At 30.6% G+C, this 14,223-nt stretch overlaps 1 protein-coding gene across 1 annotated transcript; it reads right to left on the reverse strand.

The window, feature by feature from the left end:
• Positions 1–718: 718 nt before the first annotated feature.
• LOC137639071 (uncharacterized) lies at positions 719–5,069 on the reverse strand. Its single transcript, XM_068371392.1, has 3 exons — positions 5,047–5,069; positions 3,402–3,785; positions 719–884 (listed from the first exon to the last, which is right to left on the reverse strand). The coding sequence occupies exons 2-3, from the start codon at positions 3,758–3,760 to the stop codon at positions 719–721; spliced, it is 525 nt and encodes a 174-aa protein (XP_068227493.1). The 5' UTR covers positions 3,761–3,785; positions 5,047–5,069.
• Positions 5,070–14,223: the final 9,154 nt, after the last annotated feature.

Genomic DNA, 14,223 nt, shown 5'->3' on the forward strand with positions numbered 1-14,223 from the left:
GAAAATAAGTTAAGTGGTTTAAAATGAGTATCATGAAATATGGAATCAATATTCTGATTTAGAAAATAAGTGAAGTGGTTTAAATAGATTAAAATGAAATATTGAATCAATATTTTGATTTGGAAAATAAGTGAGGTGGTTTAAATAGAGTAACATGAAATAAGGAATCAGTATTTCAATTTGGAAAATAAAGTGAAGTGGTTTAAATAGTTACATGAAATATGGAATCAATATTTTGATTTGGAAAATAAGTGAAGTGATTTACATTGAGTAAAATTAAAAATGGAATTAATATTTTGATTTGAAAAGTAAGTGAATTGGTTTAAATAGAGCAACATTAAATATTTAATCAATATTTTAATTTGGAAAATAACTGAAGTGGTTTAAATAGAGCAACATTAAATATTACTCAATATTTTAATTTGGAAAATAAGTGAAGTGGTTTAAATAGAGTAACATTAAACATTACTCAATATTTTGATTTGGAAAATAAGTGAAGTGGTTTAAATAGAGTAACATTAAATATTTAATCAATATTTTAATTTGGAAAATAACTGAAGGGGTTTAAGAAGAGTATCGCAAAGTATGGAGACACACCAATTTTTAGAAAAAAAAAAAGTAAAATGGTTTGAAAGTAATAAAATAGAATACAGAAACTCCACCAATTCCTAGAAAAACAAAAAGCTACCAAATGGTATAATTAATCAGACAGAAGTTATTATGGTATATACGACATCACGGATTCCACGAGTGTCCTGCCCTCTATCGGGCACTTAGGGTATAGCTCCGTGCAATTGGACTGCAATGACCCAGCTGTCCGGGCTATCCTGTAGGTTGTTGAGGCCGTGCCGGGAAGGATACCCTCCCCGGGCTGGACGACGGGTCTGGAAAAGAAAAAACTTATTGATATAGTTCCGTCAGAAATAGTTTGGTTATATATTCTTAAATACTTTTCAGTAATTATTTGGATTATAAAATTAAAGTCTCCATTAGGGTTTGGGAATGGTAAAGCTGAAAATATTTCCCCTGTGTAAAAAGAGCAAGTGTGGTGCTATATATATATATATATATATATATATATATATATATATATATATATATATATATATATACATACATATTCATATACATACGTACATATATTCATATATATAAATGTATATATATATATACATATATATATATATATGTATGTATATGTTTATATATACACACATATATGTATATTATATAAACACTCGCACACATATATATATACATATATATATATATATATATATATATATATATACAGTATGTAAATATCTCTCCGGTCACGCTAAGACCTCTCCATCCCTCTGGTAAGGGGAGGGTGAGTAGTCATACCCTAGAGGGGCTGCGTGTGTGTGCATATCTATCTAAATATCTAGTTGTCATTTTTGCTGAGTCACGTGCACAATAATTATAATCATATTTTCCTGTTTTATCTATTGTGGAAAACCGCATTAACCACAATTGTGATATTACTATTAATGGGATAATCAACATGGCGATTAGTTAAGATGTCGTAAGAATGATAATAAAAATGGCTGGCAGAGTTAATACCCGTAAAATGTCATCAATCTTCATAGTTCACAATTAAAGATATATGTCTTAAAGTTCATTTATAAAATTACAGATCCATATTATTTCACATCAACAAAGGTAATTCGTATTGTTATGGGGTGCCGGGATCTTGGTTAAACACGCCACCTTTCATAAACGTAAGTAGAAAGTAATCTTAGAATAAAAGCTAAAACATTATTATGATTCAAATTTATCAAAAATAGTTTTATTGACCTTGCTTCTGTTACCCAATCTATCATTCAACCTATTTTTTCATTTGTATATTTTTGTACTTTGCATTGCTTATGTTTCTAGATTTATGTTAAAACTTATAGACTGAATTTTGTGTATTAATAAATAATTGAAATTATTCATTCCGCTTCTCCTCAGCATCATTATAATTTTTGTGACCTTTCTTTAATGGTGTAAATTGTAAGCTACCTATTTGAGATTTTGGCTTTTTATGAGACAATTTTTAGAGTAGTTTGTAGTTGCTGAGAATTAGTTATATGATAAGTAATTACAAGTAGTCACTGTTAGGTAATTAAAAGTATTCACTGTTAAGTAATTGAAAGTATTTCCTGTTAAGTGATTAAAAGTATTCACTGTTAAGTACTTAAAAATATTCCCTGTTAAATAATTAAAAGTATTCCCTGTTAAGTACTTAAAAGTATTCACTGTTAAGTAATTAAATGTATTCACTGTCAGGTAATTAAAAGTATTCACTGTTAAGTAATTGAAAGTATTCACTGTTAAGTAATTAAAAGTATCCCCAGTTAAGATATTAAAAGTATTCACTGTTAAGTAATTAAAAGTATTCCCTATTAAGTAATTAAAAGTATTCACTGTTAAGTAATTAAAAGTACTCACATTATTTTTCCCAGACAACATTTGATAACTTTGAAATTGAAAATATTCTACACTTCAAATTAAGCTTCAATCGACTATTGACTTTTCACGCATGCAATAATAAATAATTTTTCTTATTGATAAAAAAAAAAAAAAGCAAATCACTCTATTCTCCATAATTGTCAACCCCGCCCTTTCTCTTATTGTTATTAATAACTTCATCATTGCTTAAGATATGATTCACATTACTCTAAATAAAGTGTAAATTTTTAATTTAAAGTTTTTAAAATAAGGCTAATTGCACATTACTTCTTTATTAGTAACCGCTAAGTAGCAATAATAGATTTACAGCATGCGGTTTGGATATACTTTCCCTTTGTCTTGTTTATATTTAGAATCGAATTTATGTGATTGATGATGTTGACATATATGTGCATTATATATGTATGTATGTATATACATACTGTAGATATATATATATATATATATATATATATATATATATATATATACATATATATATATATATATATATATATATATATATATATATATATATATATTTATATACATTTATATGTGTGTTTACATATATATAGATGTGTAAATATATATATATGTATATATATATATATATATATATATATATATATATATACTGTATATTTATATATTTCCATATATACACATACATATATATATATATACAGTATATATATATATATATATATATATATATATATATATATACAGATATGTGTTTGAATATATATATATATATATATATATATATTTATATATATATATGTGTGTGTGTGTCTGTATATATACATATATATATATATATATATATATATATATATATATACATATATATATATATGTATAGAGAGAGAGAGAGAGAGAGAGAGAGAGAGAGAGAGAGAGAGAGAGAGAGAGAGAGAGAGAGAGAGAGAGATATTCCTCACCCGACTAAAGAGAGAATGGCCAATTCCTCCATAGAAAGCTCCCCTTCGTCGTTTCCTGCGATTTCACACACCATACGCTTCCCGCAATCCATGCCATCCTCTTCCAGGACCAGGTCCAGGATTCTCTCCCGGGTCGCTTCTTCGTCCTCCAAGGACCTCCTCTTTCGTCCGTGATAGCCGTATCCATGTCCGTAGCCATGTCCTCCGCCGTGTCCGTAGCCGTGTCCGCGGTGTCCCTTGTTCCGACGGCCTCTGCCTCTGTGGAAGGCGGCGACGGCTAGTCCAGCCAGGCCTAAGCTAGCAGCGCCGGCTAAGGCTGCGGCGCCTAGTCCTACGGTGAAGGTTGTCGTTGTGGCCATATTTAATGCTTTTAGGTTACGGCTCCTGAAATAGTTAGGAGAGTGGAAGGTTTTGAATGGTTAAAAGAAGTAAATTAGATTACATCATACACACACACACACACATATATATATATATATATATATATATATATATATATATATATATATATATATATATATGTATATATATACATTTGTATATATGTACATATACAAATATATATATATATATATATATATATATATATATATATATATATATATATATATATATATATATTTAGCTACAACTCTAGTTGGTAAAGCAGGATGCTATATATATATATATATTCAAATAAGCCATATATATTTTGATATATTAATGTCTGGATTCTCTTAACGACCTCGGGATCAGAGCCCCAGGCGAAATCTCACAAAGACAAGAGCTTGGCTCCGGCCGGGAATCGAACCCTGGTCGGCAAGCTTATATAGACAGTGACTAACCCACGTAAAAATGTGCAAAATTTATCATATATATATATATATATATATATATATATATATATATATATATATATATATATATATATATATATTTAGCTACAACTCTAGTTGGAAAAGCAGGATGCTATAAGCCCAAGCGCTCTAACAGGGAAAATAGCCCAGTGAGGGAAGGAAATAATTAGAATACAAGGGAAGTAATTAACAATTGAAATAAAATATTTTAAGAACAGTAACAACATTGAAGCAAATCTTTCATATACAAACCATCAAAACTTCAAAAAAAAAAAAACCAGAGGAAGAGAAATAAGATTGAATAGTGATCCGAGTGTACTCTCAAGCAAGAAAACTCTACCCTAAGACAGTGGCACAAAGGTTACAAGGAACATATATTTACGAATGATTACATATGCCTAAAAGATCACAGCGTTGATAAAAGGACATTGAAAGTATGGAGACACTATCCGAATTAGTTCAATATTCTGTACCTCATTTTTAAATAATCACAGTGAAGAAAATATTCATTATTGGCAATAATGATCTATCTTTGCAAAACTTGGATCCAATAAACAATATTTTGATTAGCGATTGTTGATTTTTTTTATATATTATTATTGATTTTTACTTGCATATATTTCTCCTTAGAAGTTGCTCAGATGGTCCTATTTGAGTTGCTCCCTAGAATGTATAATGATATCGGCACTTCAAAAATAATAATTTTTACAATATACTTTTTTTCATATATATCAACACAAGTCCAGAACACTAAGTAAAAAAAAAAAATTATAATAACAGCAACTAGTTTCCGTAAACCTGGAACCTACCTGGAATTCCTTGCTTCCAAAGGCTAGATCTCGCACTGGTTGACGTCCTGGAACCCGCAGGGTTTTTATCTCTAACCGTCAGGATGCTCAGGTCCTTTGCGGTCACGTCTTTCCAAGTGCCATCGCCCAGCTATGACCCCGCCCTTAAACACGCCCACTAAGGTTCACCACGTATCCTTCGACCCATTCATCCCATCTAAAAAAAAAAAAAAAGAAAAAAGAAAAAAAAAATCCGAAGATTTTTCGCACGATAGAAAAAATAATTTTGGTAAGGTGACCTTCGTAAAACTTAAAAGCCGCAGACTAATAGGTTTACACATCATTGGTGTTCCATTTGGGTCTATTGTTTGTGATCAGGTAACATGAAGACTTAAAGAGCCTTTCTATTTTCATGTTTATTTCTCGGGTAATGTGAAGTTGTCACTGAATGAGCCCAAAACGTGACACTTACTTGCTGTTTCATTTTTTGTGGTTGTGTGGTTTTGTCAATTTCTGCATCTGGTAAGAATTTTTTTTTCATTTTCCAGATTATTTCTTAATTTATATGTGGCTTTTTTTTTTTTTTTTTTAAATGTTTCTTGTTATATTTGCTAATTCTGGGGATACATTTGAGTTTTCCATTCAAGTCTACTTACAAATGAAAGCGTAAATAAAGCAATTACAAATTTTCGGCTCTATTCATGATGGCAGCTATTAATAATTTTGATTCATGGAAATATCAATAGAAATTACTCTGTTCACAGATTAAACTGTTTAACACAAAACTTCAATGTGAATATGAAAGATATATGTAAAAATTTCTGAATCAATTGAACTGAAAGAAAAAGTGTGAATTCCTATGCAAGTTTACAGGATGAAAACAATTTTTTGAAAATTTCCATGGACATGATAAAAAAAAAACCACTTGAGTAGCCAACTACACACATTGAAGATAACGCAAAAAGTATATAAAAATGTTCTTTCGTTCTTGAGCGGAAATATGAAATGTTAATTATACTTAACTTTGTTCTTAAACTGAAAGATTTAGAAATATGGATTATTATTTTATTTTATTAAACGAAAACATGGAGTATGAATGCAAATTTGGCTATGCTGTCGAATTGAAATATAAGAAACTATGTATGCAGACATATATTTATATATATATATATATATATATATATATATATGTGTGTGTGTGTGTGTGTGTGTGTGTGTGTTAGTGTGAGTATTGCATACATACGTACATACATACATACAAATTTATATATGCATATATATGTGTATATATACATACATATATTTATAAATACACACACACACACACACACACACATATATATATATATATATATATACATATATATATATATATTGTCGGGAATATTTATATTATTATTTATGTATATAATTCTAAGATTTCACTCAGATTTCTTTTCCATCGATATCGTAAGGAATTAATTTCAGACAATAATTTTGATAAGTCACAGAATTATCTTCAACTCTTTGTTTCCATGACCTTTTATCTAAAGATAAGAGTACTGTATCTCTGTTATCATTGCACTCTCTCTCTCTCTCTCTCTCTCTCTCTCTCTCTCTCTCTCTCTCTCTCTCTCTCTCTCTCAACTCTTACGCTGTTTCCAAACAATATGAAATAGCTCGGTTTCCTTAAGCTTAATCATCTTTGTATGGATATTCATCAGATCTTTCGATTCCTGCTTCATACTATCCCAGCACTAAGACTAATTTTGATGACCTTTGACCTGAATATTAGGGACAAATGAAAAGATAAAATAGCTAGTAACATGCGGGAAAAAAGGATTATGTGAACAGGATGCCCAGGATAGATGAGAATGGAGAAGGCTTATACGAAACAGCGACCCTAAATGGAGATATGTAAAGGCTGTAAGCAACGAAGAAGAAGAAGAAGAAGAAGAAGAAAATATCTCATCGCTGATCTTCTGAGGCAATTAAGCAATGAGCAACAATCTGTGATCTACATGGATTGTCAATCGTCTGTTATTTGAGTCATCCTCAAAGGTAGTGGGTAAATCGTTAAAAAATTTTCGGCCAAGACATGGCTTGCTGTCCTGGACGGCTGTATAGGCCACCATTATCAAAAATTTCAACAATATTTCTCTTTTATCTTAACCTCCAATCACATTCGATCACCAAATAAAAAGTTGAGGTGACCCGCTCTCCAGAGGTAGGTATTAAAGCATCTATGTTCATACCTACAGGCTGCAGAATTGCAAGAGCCCGTGCTTGGCCAGGCAATCTACAACAACAACAACAACAACAACAGTATTCCCCTTTCTTAAAAAGCTCTTTATCACTAGGACAGAAAAATTCAGCTTGGTGAGGTATCCATAGCTAAAGAGTCTCTTCTACCCTTACCTTACCTAGAGGAAAGTAGCCACTGAACAATTACAGTCCAATAGTTAACCCCTTAAGTGAAGAAGAAATGTTTGGTAATCTCAGTGTTGTCAGGTATATGAGGACAGAAGAGAATATGGATAAAATAGGCTAGACTATTCGGTGTATGTGTGGGCAAAGGATAAATGTACCGTAACCAGAGAAAGGGATTCAATGTAGGACTGTCTGGCGAGTCAAAGGACCCAATAATCTTCTGACATTTTACACTTTTATTTATTTAAAAAGCGATAATATCAGGATTTCTCTGTTCTATAATTGATTCCTTTCCCTGTATTGTCACACTTTGGAATTCTTTCGCTACTGCCTAATTTCATTATTTCTATAACCTCTGTTTCGGGATTATGCCAAACTTTCACAATTGCTTAATGATATGGGTTTCATTGTGTTATCAACATCTGCTTTGAAAACGTTCTAAATCATTATACCTCATCTGTGCTATTGCCTTTTCTTTTTCGTTCTCAGTTACTAAACAGACAGGTTAGTGCAAGCAATAGTTTTGCAATGCATTGAACACAAAACACACGTTGTTATTGCTGTTGCATGGACAGTTATAATGTAATCAAGAGACAAACAGTCATGATATGTAGTACTCTGCAATCATCATTCATCATTCCTTCATCTTAACACGATGGCTTATTAATGTGACCGCTTCCAAGCTAGCATGTGATTTCTTTATAATGAATTAAAATCCTCTTTCCCGTATAATAAAGAGTAAGTGTCTGGCTATATATATATATATATATATATATATATATATATATATATATATATATATATATATATATATATATATATATATTTCTTTCCTGCCACGCTCAGAGGAGAGGGAGTAATCATTCCCGGTGAGCGGGTTTACCTTGAGAGATACACTCGGAAACCACACCCTCCTGCAAATTGCCAAACCAGTGGTTTGAGGAGGGGATAGGAGGAGTTGAGTCTGTGTATGTGTGTGTGTGCGTGTATATGTATATCTATCTAAATATTTAAACGTTAATTTTGACGGTTCGGGTACACTAGTATTATAAAAATGTGGAAGTATAGAAATTAGTTGATGATTTTACACTGTTAAAAATTTGCATTTAAAAAACGGCAAATGCCTGGCAACATTTATTCCAGGATTTTTACCGTTTTAAAAACGGATAAATTGACGTAAAGGAGTGATATTACGATCACCAACCCGTAAAAGATGATAACAAAGTAAGGTAAAATTACGGTCGCCTGTATTTTACTGAAATACGGCTGAGAACAGTATATTTTTACAGAGAATTTCCGATTAAAATTACTGTTATTTTTCCTAAGTGTAGAAGAGCAAGGTCCTGAAAGGAATTGTATTCATGAAAGCAAAACATGTGTAAGTTGTAAGTCTCATGTTTTACTTCTCTGGAGGTAATTCGAGTATTTGACAGAATAAAAAATCACATTGAATCATTTGCGACGTGTCTGAAATACATTTATTTTTCCCTGCTTGCTACCCATGACGTACTTGATTTATTATCTTCTTTTTGACACAAAGATTCATGACATTGTAGAACAATCAGAACTAACGTAAAATTACGATACTATCGTTGGCCGTGATCTTTTTGGGTTAGCTATTGTTGTCTGTTTTTATGAGGTCAGATAGATCATAATATATTGTATGGATATAAATTTTTTTTTTTTTTTTTTTTTTTTTTGAAGATAAATGATATTTTGGACTGACTTTTGTGATATTAGGGTTGTGGTGGCCGATGTGGTAACGTCATTGACTGGTAATCGCCTGACTGGGGTTCGAGTCCCGCTCAAACTAGTTAGTTTCTTTGGTCGCTGTAACCTCATCATCCTTGTGAGGAGCCTATAGGTCTTTCTGTTGGGTACTCAGCAGCCATTGCCTGGTCTTCCTTGATCCTAGTTTGGGTGGAGAGGGGCCTTGAGCGCTGATCATATGTATATATAATCATTCTCTAGGGCATTGTCCTTATTGATAGGGCAATGTCACTGGTCCTTGCCTTTGCCATTCATGAGTGGCCTTTAAACCTTTGAATACCAGCTGTTTGATAACTTTGAACACCTGCAGGAGCGACTGATACACGTACAAGATGAATTTTTGTTTTAATTTATATGGAAACAAAAAATTGATAAATAGGCATTACAAAGATAATCATGAAGTGGTCAAATTAGTTGCTGTAATATGAATCATGCATAGACTTGGGGGACGATAGGTTGGTAAAAAAATGTATTTGCAAAAAGGATTAGAGGAAGATCTAGAAATGTTTCTTTAAACGTTTTCCTTCAAAGCTTGTTTATAAAAGTAAATAATCCACTATTTCCTTCACTATTTTGTTCACATCAAATTAGGCATAAGAAACTTGAACGTCGATATTTTTAATCAATTCTTTCTACCATTCGCTTCTGGAATTTGAATTTGGAACATTTTGTCTTCCATTGAGTTAAGTTAACCATCTAAATTTATTTTTGTTCAAGTTTTTATATCAATTTATTAACAAAATTTATTTACCGGCTTTTCATTTGGAGCTTCCTCGATGTCTTCACCTTGAAAGATCAACAAGAGAGAAGATTATTTTGGACTCTGATTTCAATCAGCATCGAATAATAACAATCTTTTTTTTGTTGATTACTTGGAAAATTAACGGCCCTTTTATTTTGTTTAACTGAAATGTGCTTAAATAGAAATAGATATCTGCTTCTTCTTCTTCTTCTTCTTCTTCTTCTTCTTCTTCTTCTTATTATTATTATTATTATTATTATTATTATTATTATTATTATTATCTTGATTATTATTATTATTATTATCATTATTATTATTATTATCAATATTATTATTATTATTATTATTATTATTATTATTATTATTATTATTATTATTATTATCATAATTATTATTATTATTATTATTATTATTATTATTATTATTATCATTATTATTATTATTATTATTATTATTATTATTATTATTAGTAGTAGTAGTAGTAGTAGTAGTAGTAGCAATAGTAGAAGTTGCAACAGAAATAACATTTCCAATAAATATAACTATTGCAAACACACACAAACATCCCATTTATTTGCGATGACTTGAAATTATTATGATCTCGCATTGAGTAGTTGAGCACAGTATCTCCAACCACAACGGACACAACGGAATTACATCAATCACCGAAGCCTAAGGGCAGATGAAGATTCCATCAAATACAGTAGTTATACTACGTATGTTTCAAGATTACCTTTTTGCAAGATGTGAATGGAAATGTCAATTCTGATATAAAGAGATATTGTATTAGTTTTTTTAAGAGTTGGCATGTTGTAACGGTTTAAAATCACAAATTTTTAAGTAATTTGTATTTTTCCTAACATACTTACCTAGAACTACCTTCTTAGGAGTTAATGTAGGTAGTAGGTTGGCCAGGGCACCAGCCACCCGTTGAGATACTACCGCTAGAGAGTTATGGGGTCTTTTGACTGGCCAGACAGTACTACATTGGATCCTCCTCTCTGGTTACGGTTCATTTTCCCTTTGCCTACATACACACTGAATAGTCTGGCATATTCTTTACATATTCTCCTCTATCCTCATACACCTGACAACACAGATTACCAAACAATTCTTCATCACCCAAGGGGTTACTGCACTGTAATTGTTCAGTGCCACTTTCCTCTTGGTAAGGGTAGAAGAGACTCTTTAGCTATGGTAAGCAGCTCTTCTAGGAGAAGGACACTCCAAAATCAAACCACTGTTCTCTAGTCTTGGGTAGTGCCATAGCCTCTGTACCATGGCCTTTCACTGTCTTGGGTTAGAGTTCTCTTGCTTGAGGGTACACTCGAGCACACTCTCCTATCTTATTTCTCTTCCTCTTGTTTTGTTAAAGTTTTTATAGTTTATATAGGAGATATTTATTGTTGTTACTCTTCTTAGAATATTTTATTTTCCTTTTTTCCTTTCCGCACTGAGCTATTTTCCCTGTTGGAGCCCCTGGGCTTATAGCATACTGCTTTTCCAACTAGGGTTGTAGCTTAGTAAGTAATAATAATAATAATAATAATAATGGTAACTCTATCCTAACCGACCAGCTTTTTGTGTAGTTTACCCTATTCCCGTTTTCTATGGGGCGTTGCGGAGCTAAAGTAGATATTGCATGAGTTAATCTAACTGCTGTACCTGACATAGCAATAAATAAGATATCAAACCACAGTACTTATCATCTCCAAAACATGTTGAAGAAATACGAAATGTCGTAAAGGAAGAGATGCGAAAATACTTTCAAGGAGAGAGTCTGGTTGACAGTTACAGTTTCATTCTGAGTTGAATTACACTATCAATGATAATGAGAATGAAAGTTTACAAAGGACTTGTTGACTGATAAAAAGTGACACTCCTAAATCAAACCTTTGTTCTCTAGTCCTGTGTAGTCTCATCCCTTCTGTACTATGGTTTTCCACTGCGTTGAGTATGTATATATATATATATATATATATATATATATATATATATATATATATGTATATAAGATATATATATATATATATATATATATATATATATATATATATGTATATAGATATATACTGTATACACACACACACACACACACACATATATATATATATATATATATATATATATTTACACACATACATAAACTTACACATATCTATCTATCTATCTATCAATATATACGCATATATATAAATATATTTATACATATATATGTACATATGTATATATACATATATATATATATATATATATATATATATATATATATATGTATATATATATATATATAGAGAGAGAGAGAGAGAGAGAGAGAGAGAGAGAGAGAGAGAGAGAGAGAGAGAGAGAGAGATCCAGACACTTTCTCTTAAATATATATGGAAGATATCTGAGGATTTTCTAGAAATGAGTCTCCATTCTATAATTATAGACAATTTTTTTTAGCCATCATCTTCAGCGTCATTCTCTCCAGGACTATTCTATTCTCTGTATTAGTCTTCATTCACAGAAAACTACATGACACGCCTCTGCAGAGGCTTGTAACGGTTGGCGAATAAAATGTTTTGGTTTGATAAATAGAGCGAAAAAATTTCCCAAGAAAAAGTGTGCCTTAGAGTCTCTGTTGCCTCCTAAATAACGCAATATAAGAATCATTACCAATTGCTGTATTAAAAGAATGTTAAGATAGATGTAAGATATAATTTATCATGGAGCATTACTAATTTGTGGATTAAAAGAATGTTAAGATATATGAAAGATAGAGTTTATCGGGGAGCAAAATTATAAGAATCATTACTAATTGCTGGATTAAAAGAATGTTAAGATAGATGTAAGGTAGAGTTTATCATGGAGCAAATTTATAAGAATCATTACTAATTTCTGGATTAAAAGAATGTTAAGATAGATGTAAGGTAGAGTTTATCATGGACCAAAATTATAAGAATCATTACTAATTGCTGGATTAAAAGAATGTTAAGATAGATGTAAGGTAGAGTTTATCATGGAGCAAAATTATAAGAATCATTACCAATTGGTTGATTGAAAATAACGTTAAAATATATGTAAGATAGAGTTTATCATGGAGCAAAATTATAAGAATCATTACCAATCGCTGGATTAAAAAAATGTTAAGATAGATGTAAGATAGAGTTTATCATGGACCAAAATTGTAAGAATCATTACTAATTGCTGGATGAAAAGAATGTTAAGATAGATGTAAGATAAATCATTACTAATTGCTGGATTATAAGAATGTTAAGATAGATGTAAGATAGAGTTTATCATGGAGCAAAATTATAAGAATCATTACTAATTGCTGGATTAAAAGAATGTTAAGATACATGTAAGATAGAGTTTATCATGGAGCAAAATTATAAGAATCATTACTAATTGCTGGATTATAAGAATGTTAAGATAGATGTAAGATAGAGTTTATCATGGAGCAAAATTATAAGAATCATTACTAATTGCTGGATTAAAAGAATGTTAAGATACATGTAAGATAGAGTTTATCATGGAGCAAAATTATAAGAATCATTACTAATTGCTGGATTAAAAGAATGTTAATATAGATGTAAGATAGAGTTTATCATGGAGCTAAATTATAAGAATCATTACCAATCGCTGGATTAAAAAAATGTTAAGATAGATGTAAGATAGAGTTTATCATGGACCAAAATTGTAAGAATCATTACTAATTGCTGGATGAAAAGAATGTTAAGATAGATGTAAGATAAATCATTACTAATTGCTGGATTATAAGAATGTTAAGATAGATGTAAGATAGAGTTTATCATGGAGCAAAATTATAAGAATCATTACTAATTGCTGGATTATAAGAATGTTAAGATAGATGTAAGATAGAGTTTATCATGGAGCAAAATTATAAGAATCATTACTAATTGCTGGATTAAAAGAATGTTAAGATACATGTAAGATAGAGTTTATCATGGAGCAAAATTATAAGAATCATTACTAATTGCTGGATTATAAGAATGTTAAGATAGATGTAAGATAGAGTTTATCATGGAGCAAAATTATAAGAATCATTACTAATTGCTGGATTAAAAGAATGTTAAGATACATGTAAGATAGAGTTTATCATGGAGCAAAATTATAAGAATCATTACTAATTGCTGGATTAAAAGAATGTTAATATAGATGTAAGATAGAGTTTATCATGGAGCTAAATTATAAGAATCATTACTAATTGCTGGATTAAAAGAATGTTAAGATAGATGTAAGATAGAGTTTATCATGGACCAAAATTGTAAGAA

Source organism: Palaemon carinicauda, chromosome 4 (genome assembly GCF_036898095.1).
Source record: "Palaemon carinicauda isolate YSFRI2023 chromosome 4, ASM3689809v2, whole genome shotgun sequence".
Lineage (NCBI taxonomy): Eukaryota > Metazoa > Arthropoda > Malacostraca > Decapoda > Palaemonidae > Palaemon > Palaemon carinicauda.

Coding starts and splice junctions, on each gene's coding strand:
- LOC137639071 (XM_068371392.1), bottom strand. CDS start 3,760: ATGGCCACAACGACAACCTTCACCGTAGGACTAGGCGCCGCAGCCTTA. Junction 885..3,401: donor GCCATTCTCTCTTTAGTCGG/GTGAGGAATATC, acceptor TTTCTTTTCCAG/ACCCGTCGTCCAGCCCGGGG.